General features: G+C 44.4%; 1 protein-coding gene and 1 long non-coding RNA gene across 2 annotated transcripts in view; both read right to left on the minus strand.

Moving 5' to 3' along the window:
- Positions 1 to 359: 359 nt before the first annotated feature.
- The window catches only part of TNFSF11 (TNF superfamily member 11), a gene marked incomplete at its 5' end in the record, with an annotated part of 28,704 nt that continues 3,058 nt past the window's right edge, over positions 360 to 26,005 (minus strand). The window contains 4 exons of the mRNA XM_079983658.1: positions 360 to 2,071; positions 3,833 to 3,931; positions 4,019 to 4,067; positions 14,818 to 14,985. Coding sequence (XP_079839784.1) covers positions 1,650 to 2,071; positions 3,833 to 3,931; positions 4,019 to 4,067; positions 14,818 to 14,985 — 738 coding nt within the window. The 3' untranslated portion in view covers positions 360 to 1,649. The remainder of the gene's footprint in view (positions 2,072 to 3,832; positions 3,932 to 4,018; positions 4,068 to 14,817; positions 14,986 to 26,005) is intronic.
- Positions 16,277 to 16,589, minus strand: LOC307220085. The gene is made up of 2 exons (XR_013840700.1): positions 16,407 to 16,589; positions 16,277 to 16,355 (listed from the first exon to the last, which is right to left on the minus strand). It is a non-coding gene; the product is annotated as an uncharacterized lncRNA (long non-coding RNA).

The raw sequence follows: 26,005 nt of genomic DNA on the forward strand, positions 1-26,005 counted from the left end.
TCCCCAAAAATAGGGGGCATCTTATACATGGGGGCGTCTTATAGACAGGAAAATATGGTACAGTGGTGCCCCACAAGACGAATGCCTCGCAAGACAAAAAACCCGCTAGACGAAAGGGTTTTCCGTTTTTCGAGGCGCTTCGCAAGACGAATTTCCCTATGGGCTTGCTTCGCAAGACGAAAACGTCTTGCGAGTCTTGCGAGTTTTTTCCCTTTTTTCCCTTTTTCTAAGCCGCTAAGCCACTAATAGCCGCTTAGCCGCTAAGCCGCTAATAGGGATGCTTCGCAAGATGAAAAACCCGCTAGACGAAGAGACTTGCGGAACGGATTATTTTCGTCTTGCGAGGCACCACTGTATGTTTAGAAAGGCACATAAACTCTTGGTAGATGTATGTAACCTTTTAAAAAATGGGATGTCCTCATTATCACTGCATTGTCGAATAGTCAATCACCCCACACTTCCAGTGTCACCTAGATAAGCAATAACTTTCCCCTTTTTCATTGCTGGTCTTCCATCACAACAGTAGAAGCACTCTTACATTGTAGGAGAAAAGCATGTGGCAACATGCAAGTCAGGAACAACTTCAGTGACAGAAGTTACAAAATGTACAACACTGGAACTTTTGGCGGCATACCCCTTGGCCAGAGCGGGTTGGGGGGAGTGGAACAAAAAGAAAACCAATTAAGGCACATAGGTACAAAATACAACACACACAAGATGCAATTCTGCCTGCAGAAGAACAAATATTTTCATCATCTGGAAAACAAACAAGGAGAAGTGGCAATTCTATTTTTAATTAAAGATTCTAACATTTCCCCTGAATCCAGGTCTAGAGAGACTTTTAAACTGGGCAAAATAAAATTGGCTTTTCAGATGCTTTGGTTACGGGGGGAAAATAGTACTAATGTTTATTTAAAAGTGCCATCAGTGCACAGGTTGCTTTGCAGACCAAACATGCAAAACAAATCAAATGTTAAAAATCCACACTTCTAAATCTTCCATCAAAAGGAAAGCTGGAATCCTTTACACACTTACCTAGGAGTAAACCCCATTGAACTCCTTGAGATTTACTTCTGAGTAGATATGTACAGGATGGTTTTGTAAGTTAGTTGCATTTAGTTCCCCCAAAATATATGGTAGTTTTCATTGTTGATTTCTATGGAACTTGCATGCAACTAACCTAGTCTGGATTCCACCTTTTGTTTCTTGAGCATCACGAAAAGTGTGCTCGGATTTTCAAGTACGTCTCTAAAAAAAAATAGTTTAGATGCTATTATTGACTGATGCCAATTTATATCCACATATGCGAAATCCATAACCCAGATCTTCACAAATAAATTTCAAATTGAGCATTGGAAAATGAACTATCCTAAGTGCAATTGGGCTATAGAGAAGACTGTCTGCAACAAGGGTAGCCAATGTGGTGCTCACTGGATGTTCTCGGGGTACAACTCCCATCAGCCCCTAGTCAGCCTCTCCAATGGCCAGTAGTTATGGGAGTTGTAGTCCGAGAAAAGATGGAGAGCACCACACTGACTACCCCTAGTCTAGGGAGAAATGATCGTTCCTGTACAATTGGATCCTAAAAGCCGTTCCATCACATCTCCCATAATCTGGTCCAGCTGAATGAATAGGCTACTTCCCCTTCCTCAATCGATATCCCTTATTTTAAAGGCCCCAAAGTAAGTTCCTTCCGGAGAGCGATCCAGTAATGATGGGTACGATACCTGGATACTTATTATTTCACCAGATTTCAGTTTGAAAAACCCTCCTACATTTACAGAATAAAAATGAAATTCTGAGTCTCCTGACCAATTCTTTGTACTTCCTCCTTTCATCAAAACTACAGGGTTTCTCCTTTTAGCATCTGTTTTTAAGACATATACCATCAACTGCAGAATTTGTCCAGTTAGGTTTCCCAAAGCTTCATGGTGTCTAAAGCATACATTGGTGTACAGATAATAAAAGCCATCATGATTGACTTCCAATTTTCCATCACTGAATGTCATATTCCGTATGTTTCCCCAGCCTTTGTCGTGATGCCAAGATGTAAGGTTCACTTTTTTGGTACCTATGAGGGAAACAGATAAGAAAATGTATATCTTATTTTAAGTTTAATGTCACAGGTGGATAATATATTGTTTTTGCAGCCATGAGTTGGTGTATACCTAGAATTGGTTTTACTGTACTGTTATTAAGGCAGCCCTGCATAGAGAAGCTTTTTAATGTGTAATGTCCGGAGCCTTCAACTTGACTATACTCTTAAATCTCTCTTAACTTAATTTCCTCAATTTCTCTGGTCTCATTCCAACTCCACAAATCTATGATTCAATGACACTTCTAGCTATGCCTGGGGAAGCAAACTCAGATGGCCATTTAAGGACACCCATGATGCTCATCTCTTGGCCCCAGCTGAAGGGTTACTATGTTCCCCAGCTGTTTCAAAATGGGATGTGGGTAGGGGACATGGCATAATCTGCACAGAGAGCAGATTATACAGATTATAGGTTTTCCACAGTATTAGGCTATCCATTCAGTGAAGTGTGGCTAAGAATATTGGATTCCACTTGGACAGACGGAAGTGGTCAGAACAGAATCATAACTGTCATCTGATTTTAGCCAATTAATCATCAATTCATTTTAAGTAAACGGTGTTTCTGTATGCTCTGGTTTCCGTCACTGTGTTCCGTTGCGCCAGAAGCGGTTTGGGTCCTGCTGGCCACATGACCTGGAAAGCTGTTTGTGGGCAAACACCGGCTCCCTCGGCCTGAAGCGAGATGAGAGCCACAGCCTCATAGTCGCCTTTGACTGGACGTAACCATCCAGGGGTCCTTTACCTTTTTTACCTTACCTTTTAAGTGAACATTCATACTATCCAAACTGAACATACATGTATTTTGGAGTTGTTGAAGGAAGTGTAACATAACTTACAATTTAATCAACAGAAGCCACCATATAACTAACAATACAATTTACTCAACAGAAGCCTGCATTAAAAGGGAAAGACCATTTTAAAACATTTCCTTTTTCATCCTCTATTCTGGAAACACACCAGAGTCAAGATAACCCAGATAATGGGAAGTATGCCCTTACTATTCCAGCCCTACAAATTATTGACATAATTTAGGAGACATGCTTGTGGATCAACTATCATATTAGCTTGGAATATTTCATGAATTGTGGTCATGACCACTGCTGACCAATGCGTCCTTGCTTTCCAGAATTTCCACTGCAAGATTTTTCCAACTTTATGCAAAGTTGAATAATTACATGCCTTACTGGGGGTGAGGGAAATCTGAAATCAGGAGGCCTCACAGAAGTTTTGCCATCTTACAAAAACTCCACAACAGTTTGGACTTAATGAAAGCTTAATTTAGAAGTTTAAAGTATCTATTTTCATACTTGTTTATATACTGGCTCAACTTCAGCTACAGCAAACCAATTATTTGCATAAACCCTAGTTCGATTCAACCTGCGGCTTGCCCTCCCAAATTTACAAATAAAACAACAGGTTAGAGCTGCTTGTCTCATTTCATTTTCCATCTGCTCAGTTCACCATTCTAGGCAATGAAAGGAGACAATTACCATTAAAATGGTTTGTCAATTCAGATTTCCCATGAAGCTACAGTCAATGCAAACCAAGGTTTTCAAGCCAACTTCAAATCATAAGCAGATTCTACTTTGCCAGCCAACTTCAAACAATGGTTTATCCATTCAGACATCACACCACACCATAGTTGAGTTTTCTTAACCATGGTTTTGCACAATAATGTAAACTGGCCCAATTCAGACACCATAATACTCATAGAAGCAAGATGAAAAAGGAGCTTACCAGCTGGAATTTTATTGCCATCGATTATGAGATGGGCAAAGGGTGCTTTGTCAGGCTTGTTTTTCTTGGGCAAATCTAGCCATGATGCTCCCATTGTAGCTAAAAGCAAGACATCTTGTTAAAATCACCACAGAAATCTCCTAAGATTTAAATAATATCAAGTAATGAAGCCACTGTCTTACTTACATTTATCTGATCTTGACTGATCCTTACCAATAATAATACGCTGGACTTCCTAAAAATGGAAGAAACAAACTTAATTTTGCATAGTGAAGCTACAGCTAAATTTGTCGCACACTCACAAATCCTGAAAAACTAAGAGATGCTGAAGTTCGTGACAGTCTGCAAACCATACCATCTAGTTAAAGTGGCAGCAAGATCGCAAACTGCTTTGCCCACTATGGGCTAATTTGTATGTAATGCTGTAAGTTTAAACCATAGTGTTAAGTGTTACAAAAAAGAGCTGCAGCAAATCTATAGGCTCATAAGGTTCCATCTCCTTCTTTGCCATGGCTGCAAGGAGGAGTTTGGAACTTTCTACTTTGCATTTTAGATGAACTGCAGCCTGCATTTGGAACAGACCTTAGACAGATTTGGGGCTAATTCAAACCATCATTTATTAAGCTGACTTGCTTTAATTAACCATTGTTAAAATTAACCAGAGTTTAGCAAAAATGGCACCCACAAATCAAATTCTTCGTAAGTTTCCCCAGCCACTCTGGACAGCTTCCAACAAAATAATCCTTCAGATATTAAAAGCTTCCCTAAACAGGGCTGCCTTCAGATGTCTCCTAAAAGTCCAATAGTTGTTTATTTCCTTGACATCTGATGGGAGGGCTTTCCACAGGTTGGGCGCCACTACCGAGAAGGCCCTCTGCCTGGTTCCCTGTAACCTCACTTCTCGCAGTGAGGGAACTGCCAGAAGGCCCTTGGAGCTGGACCTCAGCATCTGGACTGAGCGATGGGGGTGGAGGAGACCATTTGAACCCACCTCTCAGCCAAGCTATCATGTTGCCTCTTGCAGTTCATACGTGGACATATAATTATGTTTGCTGTGGCTGATTGGGGATGTTGACTCATATCTTGGTTTTTGTTAAAGGCGTGAAGCTGGATTTGCATGGCTTAACTGTTAGGATTCTTGCTCCGTGCTTGCAGTCATGAGAGTGTTGTCTATCACATGACGGTGTATGTTTTCATTCCACAGTGTGGGAAGTGACAGAGACAGGATGTTTATGTTACTGTGTTCCATGATGTGGGACTATTGTCCTTTGTTTTTTCTCTTTGTTGACTGATGAGAAAGAGGAAGGAGCTAAGTCTGAATGATCCAAGTGTATTATATGTAAATAAAAGTAGATTAGCCAAAATGCTGAGCTATTGAGTCTGTTACACAAACTGCAAATACTCTGCAGGATCCTAAGTGTGCTGATGCCTCTTGGTATCGGTCACTGTGATGTTTGAGCTGGAGAAAGCTTTTGAAGCTCCCGAACGATTGACCAGGAGGGAGAGAACATGCCAGTCGGGCAGGTGTCTCTGCCAGGGTCCTACACGCGAGTAGGACGACCCTAACATTAACACACTGCAGCAGCAGCAGAAAAAGTTAACGAAATTCAATAGGTAAAAATAAAAGGTTCTACACAGGAAGAGCCAGCTGCACAATTTAAGATCGGGGGCACTGGCTTGCCAGTAGAACATGTGAAAAAGATCTAGGGGTCTTCGTAGACCACAAGCTTAACATGAGTCCACAGGGTGATGCAGCAGCAAATAAGCTAATGCTATTCTAGGCTGCATCAACAGAAATATAGCGTCCGATCAAGAAAAGTAATAGTCCCACTCTAGTCTGCCTTGGTCAGACCTGGAATGCTGCATCTAGTTCTGGGCACCACAACTGAAGAAGGGTGTTGACAAGCTGGAACATCCCAAAACGAACAAGGGTCTAGAAACTAAGTCTTATGAGCAACCGCTGAAGGAGCTGGGTATGTTTAGCCTGGAGAACAGAAGACTATGATAGCCATCTTCAAATACAGTGGTACCTCTAGATGCGAACGGGATCCATTCCGGAGCCCCGTTCGCATCCTGAAGCGGACGCAACCCGCGTCTCCGCGTGCGCGGGTCGCAATCAGCAGCTTCTGTGCATGCACGTGACGTCATTTTGAGCATCTGCGCATGCGCGAGTGGAGAAACCCGGAAGTAACGTGTTCCGTTACTTCCGGGTCGCCGCGGGACGCAACCTGAAAACGCTCAACCTGAAGCTATTTTAACCTGAGGTATGACTGTATCTAAAGGGCTACATTCCCATGAATACTGAAGAAGAGACAGTGTAACTCACTCTCTCTCTCTCTCTCTCTCTCTCTCAACACAATAGAGAGAAGTACTCATGCATGTGGCAGAAAGAAGTGCCAGTTAATGTACTCCCAAAGAAGCAAGAAGGAGAAATCTGCTGGAAGGAGAAAGTGGAAACCTCTCAGAAGGAACTGCATGGCCTGCCTGGGTCATGTACAGAGGGTGAGTGCAAAGAAAGAAAGAAAGAAAGAAACAGTTTGTTTGAATGTTTAAGAAAGAAGCCGTCATCTTCAACTAAGTAAAACTAAGCCCATGCTTTGTGAATAAGTACTTTGCACATATTCTTCTTTAGCTATAGGTTCTGAAAGGAAAAGCTTTTTTTTTAAGAAGTGTTTGGGCATTGTTTTAATTTCAAGGAAAGTGTCAGTAGCACAATCTGAGCATAACCCAGATAGGCTGCCTAGAAGTGACTGTGTGACAGGCACCAAGAAAGAGAAAAGATCACAATCATTATCTTCCAGGAAATTCACTGGTTTCTATCTCTGCAGCTCAGGAAGTAAACTGCAGAGAAAGCAAACTGGTTCAGAATGCTGAAGCCACAGAAATTGGTCCAGTGAATCTTTATAACAACAAATAGCACAACATGGGAAAGGGGACCGTCCACTGAAAGCAAAATATCCCAATACCTGACTGGCTTGCAATATTTGCCAGGTTGAACGGGGGCGGGGGGCAGATGAGGAATGGAGATTGTGGACCAGATAGGGCAGCCCTACAGGCTTCATCCAACACAGAGGTCTGCCCCCCCCCCCCCGGCCACATCATCCACAACTGGGTCAAAGAGTGAATTCCAGAAGGCCAGATTCTGTCACTCCTGCACAACAAGTTGCATCTATCAAAATCCCCTCTATTCCGCAATTATGAGAAGCCACGCACTCCACGTATAGTTACAACATTTAAAGGGGTCCCAGTTGCAGGTTGCAGTTTAGGTGGGCCCTAGCAATGGGCACACTGAAGAATATTCACACGTGTCACATTTGTCCTGACGCCAAACAGTTTTTAATTCTAACCCTACAAAAAGCACTTTGCATCCTCACATTGCCAACTCAAAAACAGCAGCGACATTGAAGATGGCTTTGCAGAGTGCCTAAATGAATACCTCAAAAGTCAAGGTTCGAGGGCAGAAATCTGGCTGAGTCTGGAATAACCTTGTGAAGTGAAAGGATATGAAAGAAGGATTTATAGCTAGATGTTAGGATAGAGATGATAAAGAAATGGATAGAGATGATAAAGACACAATGAGAGATAAAGGAGGTGCTGTGCGATTGGTGGAAGTCAATGTCTTGTTGTTGTTGTTTTAGTGTTTATAATATTAACTTGTAAGATATGGATTCGTTTTTGTTGTTTTGCTTTCGTTGTTTGTTTTAGTTTTTGAATGTTGATTTTTGTGTGTTGTGTATTATTATTTTTTGATATCTTTCGTGTTGTTGTTGTGTGGAAAATACTAATAAAATCCATTTTTTTAAAAAAGGAAGAAGATGGCTTTGCAGAGCCTTCCAAATGCTACACAACGTTGTGTAATGCTAAACAAAACGAAAACAGCCTCTGTGAGATAATATTTTTACCCCCTTGTTGCAGAGAAGGGTGGGCTGAAGAGAACGTGGTTTGCTTACGGTCACCTCCAGAGTTCATGACAGAAGCAACATTTGAACCATAGGGCTTCCCTGACTCTCAGTTCCCTGTCTCAACTTCTCCCCTTCCGCCCCAGGACTGTGAGGCCAGACTCTCCTCAAGCACTCTCTCAGACGCCAACGTTTCTTCATGAAAGGCCACCCTGGAGGTACAGCCGATGGAGTGCTTTGTTGCCATGCGCAAGACGAGTCCAGGCCTGAGTTTTCCCAAAGGTGACGAGGTCTGGAGCCCAGCCAAGGGGACGGGGACAGAGAAAAGTATCACTCCACAAACTGTCTTGCAGTTTTCTGTTTGCCCGTCTCGCCCTCCCGCTTTTTAAAGAGTGGGTTCTGCAGCTCTGGAGTGGCAAAGGCCTTCTAACGCCTCAAGCAGGAAATCAACAAAGAGACTACAAGAACAAAAAATGTAATTTGGCTACTTGGTTTGAATGAAGCTGGGGAATTCAGGGACAATGGCCAAGATCCAAGTGAGAAAAGTGGCACCCGAACCTTGCACGTGTCTAAATGGAAGCTGGAGCCGCAGATTTCAGCAGAGAATCGCAAAGGCTGCAAATGGCGTTCCGAGTTTAGTCACTATACGAACAAGCTGGGAGGGTCCAGTTCAGAGGCAGCCATTCCACATGAGGCGGCTGCCACAGACTTTGGACAATGCTCTGTCGCAGTTGACCAGGAAGAGGCCGGGACATTTCTTATTTACTAAGCTTCCCCCTTAGCAAGGCTTCCATGAGGCGAGGTGAAGCAAGTCCCCACTGTTGCCAGTTCCACTGCGCCACCGCCGGCCCTGCCACAGCTTCGTCTGTGCCACCACTGCTAATTGCTCACAATGCTGCTCCTTTTGCTGGTCCAACCGCTGCTCCATCTACCTGAACTCTTCAAGGAGTGCGTCAATTCCTCCCTCCATTTTGACTTCACAAACGCTCACAGGCCTTTTCTGCTAGGAAACACAGATCCCACTTCTGACACCAGTGTTACACGCCACCCCAATCTCCCCCAAGATTCCAGGGGCTGCAGGTACGCTATCTAGGGTTAGTGTTTCCTTCAGGAATTAGGCAGAATACTGGGGCTCGCAGCAGCAGCATCCCAAAACACACCAGCTGATTCCACAGCAGCAGCAACAATAAGCCCAGCGCCATCTTTCTCCCGCTGCCTAACTTGCACTGCAGAGCACAACCCAGCACAATGTTTCCTCTCTGCTTCCTTCACTCTTAACTCCAGCTGATTTTCTGATTTCCTAAATTCTGGTCCAGGGAAGGTCCCTCTTTTGATGTACTAAAGCTCATTACCTCAAAGGGGATTAGCTTTCCACACTTATTCACACTTAGCCCTTGAGAGAGGGAGGAAGCCCACAAATCTGCAAATGAGCTTTGCCCTTTCTTCCCACTGTGGCACCTAAATGGCTTATTTCCAGGCGGTCTCAAAAGGAAGTTACCTGAGTAAATTCGCTTTTACACAGGAGCAATGTGCTGACATCATGTGCGCATGCCGCACTTGCTTGTGTGGCACGCACGTCACCATGGGATATTGGGGGGGGCAGTCCCCTTCTTGGAAACTTTTTGGGGGGGCAATGCCCCTAGTACCTACAGATCTATAGCAATATCCTGTCACGTGGAATTTTTTTAAAATAATGTTGTTGTAGAAGCAGGTGTTTTGGTTTGTGAACTTTGCCTTGGAAGCAGAACACGTTAAGTGTGTTCCATTTGTAAATCAAGTTCCTCGCTGCTATGGGAAAGCGTGCCTTGGTTTAAGAACGCTTTGGTTTAAGAATAGACTTCCGGAACAGATTAAGTTTGTAAACTACTGTATCGTCGAAGCACATTAGGTTCACTGGCAGGTGGGATCATCAAAATCTTTTTCTCCCCAGGCACCCGCTCCTCCTCTTTAATTTTTTTGCTTTGGGGAGGGGTCAAGTATGTACAGCTGAATGTGCTCAAGCAAAATGCACCTAAGTTGTGAATCCCCTGTATTCAGAAAACTGAAAAACCTGTATTTCAAAATGTGGAAGCACAGAGACAGCATTTCAATAGGACACTGAGGCTAAATTGATTCCTTCTCCAATGCCACTCTGAGAAAACAGTTAGACAACTTCAGCACATTATTTCAGTTGTGTATATTATGTACACCTTCAAAATGTGAAAACCAGGGCCTACCCTACCCATACAAAATTTTATAATTTAACTTGGGGTTAAGAACTTAATTCGTTCTGGAGGTCCATTCTTAACCTGAAACTGTTCTTAACCTAAGGTACCACTTTAACTAATGGGGCCTCCCGCTGCCACCGTGCGATTTCTGTTCTCATCCTGAAGCAAAGTTCTTAACCCGAGGTACTATTTCTGGGTTAGCGGAGTCTGTAACCTGAAGCGTCTGTAAGCCGAGGTACCACTGTACAACATTACACAGGGCTCTATTAAGCCCACTTTCTTCTGCACAACTCAGACAAAGCTTTTCTTTAAACTTTGAACTAGGGCAATTAAAACCTATTGCAGTAATTTTTATTAACAGAACTGTTGGGACATTAGAATCCCTCAAAGGCAATAAAGAGGAAACGAACCAAGAGTTTTCTACTTCCTACGCAAGGGGCAATTACAAAAGGCGGAACATATCAAGTGCCAGCACTCTGTCAGCTTTTAAACGGCTCTAGATTAGATTGCAATTACATTTAAATAGAGCTAAATACGCAGTGATGTGTAAGAGATCAAACACTCTAAAGACCCTCTGGTATTTGCTTCTACCCAACCCTTAGACATTTTTGCCAGACAATTCCATGTGAAGCAAGCATATTGTGCTCAGTTTTTGAAGACTTGCTAAGTCTGCAAGTCAGGGAAAAGGGAAATTGAGAGCCAGTGTTCACTGAGACACACAGTACAGTGGTGCCTCGCAAGACGAAATTAATTCGTTCCGCAAGTTTTTTCTTCTTGCAAGTTTTTCGTCTTGCGAAGCACGGTTTCCCATAGGAATGCATTGAAAATCAATCAATGCGTTCCTATGGAGACCGTCCGGGGACAGAGGGGAAGCGCCGCGCACCTTCCCCTCTGTCCCCGGAGATTGCGGGGCAGGCAACGGGGAGAAGCGATCTTCTCCCCGCCGCCCCTTGCTTTAAACAGGTCCGGGGACAGCGGGGAAGGCGCGGACCTTCCCTTCTGTCCCCGGAGATTGCGGGGCTGGCAACGGGGAGAAGCGATCTTCTCCCCGCCGCCCCTTGCTTTAAACAGGTCCGGGGACAGCGGGGAAGACGCGCTTTGCGAAGCAAGCCCATAGGGAGATGCGTCTTGCGAAGCGGCTAAGAAAACGAAAAACTCCTTTGTCTAGCGAGTTTTTCGTCCTCCGAGGCGTTTGTCTTGCGGGGCACCACTGTATTCAAATGGGGCTGTACGTCCTCTGACTTCTCTTGTTTGAACACAAGGCCCATGTCAAAATCTCCTTGCACCTGATGCTTGTTCTGAACCCCGGGCAAGATCTTTGTGCCAAAGCAAACACACAAGGAGAGGAGGGGAAGGTGAATGTGTAGTTCTTGGCCTCCTTCCCAGTTTCATCAACCTTTATGATTTATGGAGCTTGGGGTGGTCATCCAAACTGGGCTTATATACCAGAAGGTTTTCTATTGGGAATAGTACCAGGAGGTCTAAAGGAAGAAGACATTATATTTATATGCAACAGTAGCCGCAAGGCTATTGATTGCGAAAAATTGGAAAAGTGGTATTATACCGACAAAAATAGAGTGGCTTGCCAAATTATTGGAGTACTACAATATATCCCCCCCAAAAAATGGGAGAAATTGGAAGGATCTCAAAAGAGAAGATAGACAGGGATTGGAAGGTGTTTAAAGGATACTTGCAAAACCATATTGAAAAATCAGAACTCCTATTAGAATAAACAAGTTCCGTTTTAAATACTGAAATACTAAATAAGATGGATAACAATGTGTAATAGAAAAAGAGGCATGAAATTAGGTTAAAGGTGTGTGAAAGAAAGTAACAGAAGTGGAAAGAAAATGCAACTGAGTAGATTGGAAGTCTAACACAAAGGTGGGGTGAGGGGTGGTGGATGGTGATGGGAAAAGGAATTATCTGTGGGACTGAGTGTAGGTATGTTTGAACATTTTTAAGGATTGTATGAAATGTATGCTTGTATATTCGCAATATGTGTGTATTAATGCTGAATTATTTTAACAATAAAAACATGACTGTTTAAAAACAAACAAACAAACAAACAAACAAACAAACTGGGCTTATATTTTTTCCTTTCAATTTATGGATCACTTTATCGTAAAGACTTGTTGCAAACAACAACAGCTTTTCACGAGAGCCCATGTGGTCTAGTGATCAGAATGGGCAGACCTACGTAGGTTTCAAAACCCCTCACTGGCTTCATTCAGATTCAACGCTCAACTCAAAAGTGAAAGTTTCCCCTTTATAACAACAAACTGCAGTGAGCCACCTGTTTCTCACTTCTCCTCCAGTGTGGCTGCGCGAAGGACGTTGGAAACTTTAAAAAAAATATTTTCATTAGATTTTTAGCAAATTGAAACTACAGATTATAGAAACAGGGCAGTAATAGCAACAGCAACCATTACTTATTTTGGTTTTTCTTTCTCTTGCAGGAATTTGCAAATTATCACTTCTATGCAGTGCTATTTTTTTCTAGAAAAAAGAGGTGCGGAACTCACCATGAACACCTCCCTCATTCTCCTATAACGGCAATGACGCCCACCTGAGAGGTGCTGGAATTGAGTTCCAGCAAAATCTAGCCAAAATCTAGCCCTGCTTCTGTTTTAGATTAACCACAACTTGTCTGAACTTGAAAAACCATGGTTAACTGTAATCTGCGGCTGAATTATGTATTGAATATATTTCTAGCCTGCTCTTCATCCTATCTGATCCCTTTGTTGAAACAAGCCTCTCTAAGCTATAAAGGTAAAGGGACCCCTGACCATTAGGTTCAGTTGTGGACAACTCTGGGGTTGCGGCGCTCATCTCACTTTACTGGCCAAGGGAGCTAGCGTAAAGCTTCCGGGTCATGTGGCCAGCATGACTAAGCCACTTCTGGCGAACCAGAGCAGCGCATGGAAATGCCGTTTACCTTCCCGCTGGAGCGGTACCTATTTATCTACTTGCACTTTGATGTGCTTTTGAACTGCTAGGTTGGCAGGAGCAGGGACCGAGCAACGGGAGCTCACCCCATCGTGGGGATTCAAACCGCCGACCTTCTGCTTGGCAAGCCCTAGGCTCTGTGGTTTAACCCACAGCGCCACCCGTGTCCCAAGCTATAGTTTATCATAATTTGTCCAGGTTCAGACAAGAGGGACATTTTTGCCTCACACCTAAAAATGAAGGCACCAGGAGAACCTCCCTGGGGGCAGCATCCTGCCCATTCTCATGTTGCCACCCTCCGGCCCTCTCGTGGCGGAAGCACACAAAGAAGGGCCTCAGATGATGATCGCAGGGTCCAGTTTATATGGGGAGAGGAAGTCCTTGAGGTATTGCAGTCCTGAGCTGTGTCATTTATCTGCTGTATTGGCCTGAATATAAGCCACACCCGAATATAAGCCACACCTTTAAAATTCGGTGGGAGGAGAGAAAAGAAAAAATACCCGAATATAAGCCACTCCATTCCTCGCTGCCCCTGGCTGCATACGGGGCAGGGAGCCGTGCTGCGCAGAGGACAGGGGCCTATGCGCGGGACAGACGCCACTTTGCTGCGCTCCTGGCTGCATACCGTAAGGTCGGAATGGGGGGGGGGAGTGAGGCTTATAGCCAGGCCAATATGGTATTACTGTGTCATTTCACCACTAGGGTAAATTCCAAGCACTTTCTGCTGAGGGACATGCAGAATTTATATTCTGTACCGCCTGAACGCCAAACTTTTTCCACTAAGAGGGAATGAAGAATTGTGGACCACAGTTTATTGATATTGATTATAGAATTAGTTATATACCCCAGATGAACATAATGCCAGGAACAACAGTTTTTCCAAAGCAACCGTAAGTATAAGAAACAAACTGCAGGTTGGGTTAATCATGTGTTTTTTTAAGTGTGCTTAAGGGTGCCACTTGAATTCGGATGGAAAAACAGCTCTGGGGTGCTGAACCGGTACTGTACAGTGGTACCTCGGGTTATGAACTTAATTTGTTCCGGAGGTCCGTTCTTAACCTGAAACTGTTCTTAACCTGAAGCACCACTTTAGCTAATGGGGTCTCCCACTGCCGTCGCACCGCCAGAGCAGGATTTCTGTTCTCCTCCTGAAGCAAAGTTCTTAACCTGAAGCACTATTTCTAGGTTAGCGGAGTCTGTAACCTGAAGCGTCTGTAACCTGAAGCATATGTAACCCGAAGTACCACTGTATTACGTTCCCGATGCAGATTGGGACTACTGCAACACGCTCTACGTGGGGCTACCTTTGAAGGTGACCCGGAAACTGCAATTAATCCAGAATGCGGCAGCTGGACTGGTGACTGGGAGTGGCCGCCAGGACCACATAACACCGGTCCTGAGAGATCTGCATTGGCTCCCAGTATGTTTCCGAGCACAATTCAAAGTGTTGGTGCTGACCTTTAAAGCCTCGGTCCTGTATACCTGAAGGAGCGTCTCCACCCCCATCATTCAACCCGGACACTGAGATCCAGTGCCGAGGGCCTTCTGGCGGTTCCCTCACTGTGAGAAGTGAGGTTACAGGGAACCAGACAGAGGGCCTTCTTGGTGAAGGAAATAAGCAGCTATCCTATTTTTTAAAGACCTCTGAAGGCAGCCCTGTTCAGGGAAGTTTTTAATATTTAACACTGTATTGTTTTTAATACTTGATTGGGAGCCGCCCAGAGTAGCTGGGGAAACTCAGCCAGATGGGCGGGGTATAAATAATTAATTATTATTATTATATATTATTATTATTGGGAGTCACACCAAGAAGAAATTGGCTTCTTGGCTAAGCAGGGCCAGCCAGATCTGTGGGTGCCAGGAACTCACTTTGCACTGGGGTTAATGTGCAGGATGGCTGTAAGCTGTGGACCAGCTGAGCTGCACTGACCTTCTGCATCGCTCCTTGAAATGCCTGCTTCATCCTTCTGCACGATTCAGACAGCAGCCTTGTTTCTTGGTTTGCCAAGGTTGTTTCCTGCAGGTCTATATTCCCCTGGAGTCTCAGAAAGGTTCTCAGACAATGCGTATCCTCTTCCGAAATTCTGTTAGGGTCCATCTGAAAGAAAATATTCAAAGACATCTCACTGCTTTTATTTCACAGATTGTTCATGCACCCAAAAGCAGAAAGGAGGCCACCCCAGAGATATCAAATGTCCCCAAAAAATAATTGCCCTGGTCCAGCAAGGCCATTGCTATGTTCTTAAAAGGAGCAGCTAAAGTCATGGTGGGCAGGTTTGTCAGAAGGTATTGAGCATGCAAACTAAAAACGGAAACTTTATTGTGATCAGACCCACACAGTCCTGGCCGTTAACTTGATGGCAGCCACACTTTGAAGAGATAACCTGATCTAGAGAGCCCTTTCAGGAAAGAGAATACAGTGGTACCTCAGGTTAAGTACTTGATTTGTTCTGGAGGTCCATTCTTAACCTGAAACTGTTCTTAACCTGAAGCACCACTTTAGCTAATGGGGCCTCCTGCTGCCGCCGTGCCACCAGAGCAGGATTTCTGTTCTCAACCTGAAGCAAAGTTCTTAACCTGAGGTAATATTTCTGGGTTAGCGGAATCTGTAACCTGAAGCATATGTAAACCGAGGTAGCACTGTATACACAAGGATATGTGTGAAGCACAGCACACATGTTTCTTTTTCATTGGGTATGCAAATCAGACTTAAGCTAGAAAATCAGTTATAAATGCAGGATGCGCGGGGTTTTGAACATCAATTTTGCTGGGAAAACCTCATATCAGAAAGGGCTACTGGCAGCTGCCAGAAAAAAGGGGTGGTGAGGGAATTGAAGGCTGAGAGACAAAGTAGGAGAAGAGGTCTGGAAAAAGGAAAGCCCAGGGGCAGAGATCCCAGGGAGACGCAAGCTGGATGCCGCCTACAATTCTGCGTGTCTTAGGGGCTGTTCACAGAAACGTTTTCTCCACCCGCCAAGGTCCCATCTATAACATCGCAAATCTATATGTCTTGACTTTCAGGCAGAGCCAATATCTGCAGTGGAAATAACATGGCCAAATGATTTGGAGGGCTCCAACACCTTCATTTGGAGGGACTTGTGATAAGAATTTTAAGGTCTTAGATATGTAATAAATGTTCATAAATGTACCAAGCAATCACGTACATAAATATATAAACCACATGTCTGAAAACCCCACAGAAAAAAAGTCCTGAACAAACTGACCTCAATTATTTCTCTGCAAGGTCAAAGTGGGATACCTCTCCATTGTCTTTTTCTTCACAAATCCTGTCTTAAGGGCACATTTAAGATATGAATAGGGTGAGAGCCTGTGACCTGGCTCAGGAACTAAGTATTTATCATTACAAAAGACTGGCCAGGCTCCCCAGGCAATCCAATCAAGTGACCATTAAACAGGTAACCTGTCAGACGAGATAAACAAGTCACTCAGATTTCTGCTGTAGACCGCCTTTTCTGTGATGTAGGTATGATGTATCTGGGGGGTGGTCTTAGGTTACACCCCTTCCGTGATGTATGTATGATGTATGGAGGGGTGGTCTTGAGCTCCAGGGCAGGGAATTTAAAATGTCTATATAAGGCCTTGTGTGCCATTGTTCTGGGTTCCTCCTCCCTCCTGCGTGTGGTGAGTGAGGACCCTGTTGCAACAGATCAATAAAGATCAGGCTTACTAGCTGCTTTGCTTCTCAATACAGTGGCGCCTCGCAAGACGAAAAGAATCCGTTCCGCGAGTCTCTTCGTCTTGTGGTTTTTTCGTCTTGCGAAGCAAGCCCATTAGCGGCTTAGTGGATAAGCGCTATTAGCGGCTTAGGGGCTTAGCGGATCAGCTGATAAGCGGCTTAGCGGCTTAGCGGATCAGCTGTTAAGCGGCTTAGCGGATCAGCTGATAAGCGGCTTAGCGGCTTAGAAAAAGGGGGGGGGAGAAAACCGCAGGAACTCGCAAGACATTTTCGTCTTGCGAAGCAAGCCCATAGGAAATTCGTTTTGCGAAGCACCTCCAAAACGGAAAACCCTTTCGTCTAGCGGGTTTTCCGTCTTGCGAGGCATTCGTCTTGCAGGGCACCACTGTATTCTCTGGTTGGCCTCTGTTATTTTCTCCTACCGATAGGGAACCTACGTAAGGACTCTATATGGGCTCTTGGATACCCCATAAGGGGGAAAGGGGCATATATTTGTTTACAACAGACTCAAGTAGTGTTTTCCTTAATGTTTCATTGTTCACAATGGGTCGCCCCTGCCTTCTGAAGCACCTCCTGCTATCATGTAACTGCAAGGGGACTCCACAAGTCATCTAGTCTAATCCCCTGAAATGTAGGAATTCCAACTAAAGCATCCATAGCAGAATGTCACCCACGGCCACCCACTCTATGTATGTATCTATCTATCCATCCACTAATATTTATAGATAGATATAGACAGGGCTTTTTTGCAGTCGGAACTCAGTTGCGGCACCTCTCAGGTGGGCGCCATTGCGATGATAAGAGAACGAGTGAGGTGTTCATGCTGAGTTCCGGCACCTCTTTTTCTAGGAAAAATAGCACTGGGGAGAAGTTTTCTTCTCGGTGGCTGAGAAGCTCCCCTTGCATTCTGATTGGGCAGCTCTAAAATGCCCCCGTGGTCCTGGGCGTGTGTGGTGGGACCAGAGAGGGACAAGATAGGATCGCTCCTAAGCCCCTTCTGCTTGTCCACATGACCTGGCAACTCAGTAAAATTTACGCTGGCAAAAGCTGGTGTAACTAAAAAGACTACTTTAAAAGCTTGACTTCCCAGCAGCTGCCCCACTACTGAAGAGTTGTTGTTGTTGTTGTTGTACTTATGCTTTTCAATTTTATACATTTCAATAATTTTACAATCATTTTAACATTTCAAAACTTGACTTCCTTCCCCCCTCTTTCTGCGGTTCCTTAAATTTATTTTTAACATTTTCTGCATATCCAAATTAACTTAATTTGCTCACTTATTCATCTACTTTAAATATACTGTATACTCTTATAAAACTGCAGATCATTACAGTGGTACCTTGCTTTTTGGATTACAACCCTTTTTTTTTTGGATTACGAATAAATTTGGGGGGGAGGCCCCATTGGTGAAAGCATGCCTTGGGTTACAACCTGTTTTGGTTTACAAACGGATCCTCCGGAACGGATTATGGTTGCAAACCAAGGTACCACTGTACAATAATCCTGCTAATGTTCTTATCTGTTTACAGTTTCTTTGTAAATATTCAATAAACCATTTCCATTCTTTTATAAAAAGTTTGTTATCTTGATTTCTTATTTTTCCAGTACGTTTTGCCATTTCTGCATATTCATTAAATATTGGTATCCATTCTTCTTTTGCTGGGACGTCTTCTTGCCACTGTAGTTGCATACATGAATAAATTTCTATACTGGTTGTGTAGTTCTGTCCCTACAATTCCCAAAAGGATCCACTGCTGAACAGAGTTTGGACCTGGTGTTCTTTATCCTTAACCTGAACCAGCTTGTTTTATTGTGCAAAGAATTGCTCCCACAGGCATAAAAAAACCTACTGCCATACTCATGTGTGTGTGTGTGTGTGTGTGTGTGTGTGTGTCCGTGTGTTTTAAAATGTTTTTATATATGTAAGTATTATGACTGTTTCTAGATAAGCAATTGTTTTCTATATATATTTATTGTTATGTCTCATAGGAAGTAACTCATAAATAAAACAAAACAATGGAAAGCAGTGCATTCATCTACTGTTGTGGGATCACCAAACATAGGTACTCAAGGTCAACCATGTAGAGTGTTTTGGGTCCATGAAAACAACTGTGTGAACCAGTCCTCAGAGTTTCACCCATGTTCCACTTTCTCTAGCACAGTAAAAACTCTTACTCATGCAAAATACAAAAACAGGTAAGCAACCACAGCTTCCTGGTTGAGATTCACAGGGCCATTCTGTTTCCTGTTTGAGATAACAACATGCACTTTTCACTCTGGTGTATGGTTTCACATGTGGTTAAGATTTTCATAAACCAAGACCTCAAGCTACAAGATGGCCCTGAAGAAGGGAGCTAAGCTCTAACACAGAGTGAATTCAGTGCAAAATCTGGGCTTCAAAAATCCTGGAAGGGGAGGGGGACCCACATATGTAACACTTTAAAAGTTTGATGCCACTATACATTCAACATCAAAAAAACAAGGATCATGGCCACTGGGCCCATCACCTCCTAGCAAATAGAGGGGGAAGAAATGAAGGCAGTGAGAAATTTTACTTTAATGGGCTCCATGATCACTGCAGATGGTGACAGCAGTCACGAAATTAAAAGACTTTGGCCACCTCATGAGAAGAGAAGACTCCCTGGAAAAGACCCTGATGTTGGGAAAGATTGAGGGCACAAGGAGAAGGGGATGACAGAGGACGAGATGGTTGGACAGTGTTCTCCAAGCTACCAACATGAGTTTGACCAAACTGCAGGAGGCAGTGGAAGACAGGAGTGCCTGGCATGCTCTGGTCCATGGGGTCACGAAGAGTTGGACACAACTAAACAACTAAACAACAACAACAAGACATTCAAAAAATATCACCAACTTTGCAGCTGGCTGAGGGAAGGGCTTTAAACTAGCCACCGCAAGCTGGAAAAAGTGGGGAGGGTTGTGGCTCAAACTCTTAAAATCAGATCTACTAGATCCATATGAAGCCATGTTGGATGGAAGCCCAGCATGGGCAGTCAGTCAGGAGGCGACAGCAACAGAGGGACGTGTGAGTGATGCCATCGCAAATGTGCCTACAAATCTGTGCAACACAATCTAGCTAACAACTTCAGCAAGACAAGGAATGTTTATGAGAATTTTATTAAGATTTACGAGTTGCTTCCTAGCTACCAAACTTCATCAACCAGTTTAAGGTTGCGTATGTAAACTTTCCACAGACTGGGAAGCAGGGAATATAGCAAAAGGGGGGAGTTGTTGAACCAAAGGTGAACAATCATAATATTATAATTAGCAAAAGCCAAAGATGTAGTGTTGTATGTCATTAAAAGCATGTCAGAAAGTTTTGGTGGCTAACAGGTGGCAAATACATTTTATATTCTGTACTTGAACCATAGTAAGAACCTGCAAAAGACTGGGCAACTGGTGAAATTAAGAAAAATGCATCAAACATGAAAGAAAACATGAGGAACAGATAAAAGTTGCTAAACTTGAGGCAGCTGTGGTGGAGGTGGCAGAAAAAGGCTACATATTCTGAATGGGCTTCGGGGCCAGCATCTAAGTCAGGGGTAGGCAACCTAAGGCCCAGGGGCCGGATGCGGCTAATCACCTTCTCAATCCGGCCCGCGGAGGGTCTGGGAATCAGTGTGTTTTTACATGAGTAGAATGGGTCCTTTTATTTAAAATGCATCTCTGGGTTATTTGTGGGGCACAGGAATTTGTTCATTTTTTTTTTTTTCAAAAGACAGTGGTACCTCGGGTTACATACGCGTCAGGTTACAGACTCTGCTAACCCAGAAATATTACCTCGGGTTAAGAACTTTGCTTCAGGATGAGAACAGAAATCATGCTCCGGCGGCGCGGCAGCAGCAGGAGGCCCCATTAGCTAAAGTGGTGCTTCAGGTTAAGAACTGTTTCAGGTTAAGAACGGACTTCCGGAACGAATTAAGTACTTAACCCGAGGTACCACTGTACTGTATAGTCTGGCCCACCACATGGTCTAAGGGACGGTGGACCGGCCCATGGCTGAAAAAAGTTTGCTGGCCCCTGATCTAAGTGCTGCTAAAGGCAGAAAGGAGATTATCTTGGCTGCAAGTCAAGAGGTGCTGTTCACATGTAGCCTTGCATTTGCTCTTAAGAGCAACCCCCCATCCCTGCCACACTACAGTTGCTTTCTGAAACTCCTTGAGTTTTCAAGCTCGTGTTGCTCTCTAGATTTCTGGAGCATACATGATACAACACAAGTCACAATGATAGGCAGCTGTTAGCAAAATGCTTTATAAATTCAGATGCAGTATACTTTTGAGGACCAGACACTAAGGACAAAGATACAAGAATCACGGATACTCCAGCAAGTCGTATTTAACCTGGAAGGAAGCATTAAACTGCACAAACATTCAAATATGCACAGAAACTGATGAGTAGCATCTCTGTGCCAAAACAACTCCCTTCTTTCCTTCCATTGTTAAGTGACACATTGGGTGACAGTTGAACATAGGAATCTTATCGTCGGTCTCATCCCCTCTGCCCCTAGTCCTTGCCACTAGTCCTTCAGCTTGGACTTAAAAATGTCACTTGATGTTTAAGAGCACGACAAATTTCCATCCTTGTAGGAGAACAAGGAGAGTGGATTCGGAGTATTGGTTCTCACATCTCCTGTACATACTGCCTCTCTCAGATGAGGACAGAGATCATTAAAATCTAAAATCCAATGACACTGTGGACCAATCTGAAATTTCTAAAGAATTTTACTCCAAATGAAGAAACTGAGTGCAGCTGATTTGAAATGTCTGGCTAGTTCAGACCGTGAATTTGTATTAGCGTGCAAATTTCCAAGAAGCAAGAGAGATGTGGTAAAGGCAGAACTCAGTCTCTACCTAGATCAGGCACCCCCAAACTCGGCCCTCCAGCTGTTTTGGGACTACAACTCCCATCACTCCTAGCTAAAAGAACCAGTGGTCAGGGATGATGGGAACTGTAGTCCTAAAATAGCTGGAGGGCCGAGTTTGGGGATGCCTGACCTAGATATTTTATCAGTGTGCCTCATCTCAAACAAAGTGAGAATTTGAACTGCCTTGCCAGTTCATGCCAGGGTCTTTCCATTCTAGCACACCATTTCCAACAGTCGCCTGTGGACTCTGCCCCAGTTAAACCCAGTGCTGACATTCCCCTGGAAGTCTGGTAAAAGCGATCAGCAATGGCAGTTAAATGGTCCATATTCAACTTCTTCCAAGTATGAACATCCAAAGTGTATATTACTGCTACGAATTTTTTTAGCTGTTTTTGATCCATCTAAGCTGTTTGGTCATCTTTTGCTTCCAGAAGTTAAATTATGCTTAGGGAGGCAACTTAAAAGACTCTTGCTTATCTGCAGAACAAGGTGCACAAAGGTCTCTCCCACCAGCCACTCTCTTCCTTCTTCGGTTCCAAATTTTTATTAGATGGGGCGACCTTAGCAGCACATGGTGTTCTGTATGTGGCTGTGCTACAGACTAGCATAAATGGTTTGTTGCCTGCTTGTTGGACTACACTGGCTGTTATTTGATGCTGGGAGAGCCAAAACGAATAAAAACGTGATTTGAGCTCAACCTCTTTTTCTATCATGTAGAAAGAAATTCATTCTGTGCTCTATGGGGCAAATATGACAGACAGAGCTATAAAATTACGGAATGCAGATAGCATTTCTCCAAGTTACAATATTGTTCACTGTGTGAACTTTGCATTCCAATGGCAAGACATCTGTGATTAAGCCAAGTTTGCACAACTTTTGACCTGCTGAGCCCACCAGGCACTCGGCTAGCGGTCTGCTTTGGCTAGCTGCCAGGAACTGCCCAGACAGAGAAGGCTCTGCAAACAAGGCCCAGGCCACAACTCACGTCTGGTGGCTCATCTTTACGTAGCTCGTTCAGGCCTGTATCAACCCATCTGAAATTGTTCTGAGGCACCAGTAAACAAACCATTTTTTAAGGTTAGTGCTTAAGGACAGAGTTTTTAAAAAGTACCGGTGAACTGAACAAGAGTCAAACCCAAATGTGCCATTTTATTGTCCCGGTGAATAGAGAGTCACACCTCAGAAATAGGTGTGTTTTTTAAATTAATCAGATATGAACCTCGGAACCTCATCCATCCCCAAACACTGGTACCCAGGGCACTTAGAGAATCAGGACAAGCATCCCAGGCCTGGAAACGATGCCTTATGAAGAACGGCTAAGGGAGCTGGGCATGTTTAGCCTGGAGAAGAGGAGGTTAAGGGGTGATATGATAGCCATGTTCAAATATATAAAAGGATGTCACATAGAGGAGGGAGAAAGGTTGTTTTCTGCTGCTCCAGAGAAGCGGACACGGAGCAATGGATCCAAACTACAAGAAAGAAGATTCCACCTAAACATTAGGAAGAACTTCCTGACAGTAAGAGCTGTTGGACAGTGGAATTTGCTGCCAAGGAGTGTGGTGGAGTCTCCTTCTTTGGAGGTCTTTAAGCAGAGGCTTGACAACCATATGTCAGGAGTGCTCTGATGGTGTTTCCTGCTTGGCAGGGGGTTGGACTCGATGGCCCTTGTGGTCTCTTCCAACTCTAGGATTCTATGATTCTATGATCCCAAGCCTTGCATGTGGCGTGGGGGGAGGCATTGCCATGACAGCCAGAACACTTCCTGGCCACCCAGGCAGGCTTTCCACCTCCTTTCTTCATAAAGCAAGGTAAGGAAGGAGGAGGAGAGGGAGAACCCTGGAGGCAGTGCTCCTGCAAAAGAAAAAAATGGGAAACTGTGGGGCTTCACTGTTGCAACAGCCCAAACAAGCCTGGGAGGCAGGTGAGGGTGCTGCCACCATTCCCAAGAAGAGGAGGAGGGGGTAGGGGGGAACAAAAGCAACAGAGAGTGATTTGCCCTGAGCTCTGAAAACACTCCGGATATTTATTAGACTGTAGCTCCCTTCACCTCAGTGAGTGTGGCCAAGGATCAGCAAGGATGGAAGTTGCGGCCCAAATGTCTGTGGGCACAAAGTTGGAGAACGCTGATGTGCAGGTAAAGGTAAAGGGACCCCTGACCATTAGGTCCAGTCATGTCCGACTCTGGGGTTGCGGCGCTCATCTCGCTTTATTGGCCGAGGGAGCCGGCGTACAGCTTCCGGGTCATGTGGCCAGCATGACTAAGCCGCTTCTGGCGAACCAGAGCAGCACAAGGAAATGCTGTTTACTTTCCTGCCGGAGCGGTACCTATTTATCTACTTGCACTTTGACGTGCTTTCGAACTGCTAAGTTGGCAGGAGCTGGGACCGAGCAACGAGAGCTCACCCCATCGCGGGGATTCGAACCGCTGACCTTCTGATCGGCAAGTCCTAGGCTCTGTGGTTTAACCCACAGCGCCACTCGCGTCCCAATGTGCAGAGTTGCAAATTAAAACCAACAGGCTGCAGAAGAGGGAGCCCACATGATGCCCTGCAGATATTTTGGACAAAAGCTGCCATCAGCTTCGGCCAGCCTGGAGTTAGAAATGCCATCGTCCAAAATGATCAGCTGGCACCACATGGGCTACAGGAACGCAGTGACACCAGGCGTTTAGTTTGCATGCGTTCCAAGGCACTAAATGAAAGCCCAAAGGAAAAGACTCCAACTTTAAGTTATCAAATGCTTTTTGTCAATGAGAAAATATTATCTACTTGACAATTCCACATTCACAAGGCTGTCTTACCCAACTGAACTGCCTTTCCAGGACCCAGATGTTGACTCCCTGGGTTTGTGGCCACCAGTTAATCTAGATGCAATGTATATGGCACAGCTGACATTGGTGTAATTGCACATTTGGCGGCTTAAAAGGGGTTTTGTGAATGGAAGCTGTAGCGGATGAAGAAATACTTGCAGCCCAATCCGAAGCATGGCAGATAAAGGGAAGCCTTACTCAAAAGTAAACCCCACTGAGTCGGATGGGACATCAGGTTACTTCCTTAATACACCTCACTGGTCTGTTCTATGCAGTTGCACAGACAGTCAACATTATCATCCTCAGAATTCCAATACTGCGGGGGGAGAGACCTTTCATTTAAGTTATCAACGCATCTGTGAAGAGCGCAAGTTTCAGTGAAGTGATTTACATGAGCTAACAGATGAATACCCTAGATATACAAGAGCATAATGGTTAAAGTGTTGGACTAGGGCAGGGGTCTGCAACCCGCAGCTCCGGAGCCGCATGTGGCTCTTTTACAACTTTGCCGCGGCTCAAGGGCAGATACTAGCGAGGGGAGGAGGCGCATTGTGTGCCCCGACACTCCCCACTGTGGCAGGCGCTGTACTGGCTGTGACGTTGCATGGGGGCAGTGCGTGCATTAGTCACGCACCGTCCCGACATCACCTTCCTGCCCGCTGTCAGATCGCGCCTCCGGAGATATATTTGTTTTAAATGTCGCAATGGTTTTGCGGCTCCCAGTTTTTTTTCCTTCGGAAACGGGTCCAAGTGGCTCTTTTTGTCTTAAAGGTTGCAGACCCTTGGACTAGGGCCTGGGAAACCAGGGTTCGAATCCCCATTCAGCTATGAACCTCACTGGGCAATCTAGGGCCAGCCACTATCCCTAAGCCTAACCTACCTCGCCGGGTTGTTGTGAGGGTGAAATGGGGAGCAGAAGAGCCATGTACACCCCTCTTGAGCTCCTTCCATCATGAACCTCGAGGTGCTTCCCTTGAAATATCCAGGTACTGACCAGACCCAGACTACTAGCTTCAGCAGAATGGTCGCATCCTGGATTGGGGTGGTTATTTGAAGCTTAAAAGGAGCCATCTGGGTGGAATCCCAATATTTATGCTTTTTGTCTTATTGTAAGGCAAGCTGTTTAATATCCCAAGGGGGAAATCTCCCTTGCATTTATTCTATAACATTTGTACAAACGTTTCTACAGCGCAGCATTACTGCCTTGCACTACTAAGAAATGTTTCGTTCATCAGGAAGAAGAGAGAAACCCAAAACCAGAATTTGCTTCTACCTCTGGGGAGATAAGAGCAAACATCAGCCTCTAACTTCCTTTGAGAAATTTCAGAACGCTAAGCCAAAACAACAAAAAAAGCGAACTCAACCAATGCACAGGGCAATTTCCAAGAAAGAAAGAAAAATCTTTTCAGCACCACAGCATAAACCACCAGAAAGCCGATGCTACAAGCAGCCTCCTCTACCCCGGCAATGCAGATATATTTGTGCTGCCCACAACAAACCCCTCTTTATTTTCTAGATTTCTGTGGTGTGAGGTTCTCTCTTTCAGAGATGAAAGAAGGCATTTCTGGAAGCCCTCTTCTTGAATCTATTCAGCAGTATCAATTCTTTTCCCAGGATTAAGAGATAAAAAAATTTTTAACAGATACCAGTCATAAAAATCCAGCTCTTTCCCAAAGTGAATGCAATAAGAATCAGTTTCAGCTGGCTTTCTCTCTGCATTAAGAAAGTTA

This window comes from Podarcis cretensis, assembly GCF_951804945.1.
Source record: "Podarcis cretensis genome assembly, chromosome: 7".
NCBI lineage: Eukaryota > Metazoa > Chordata > Lepidosauria > Squamata > Lacertidae > Podarcis > Podarcis cretensis.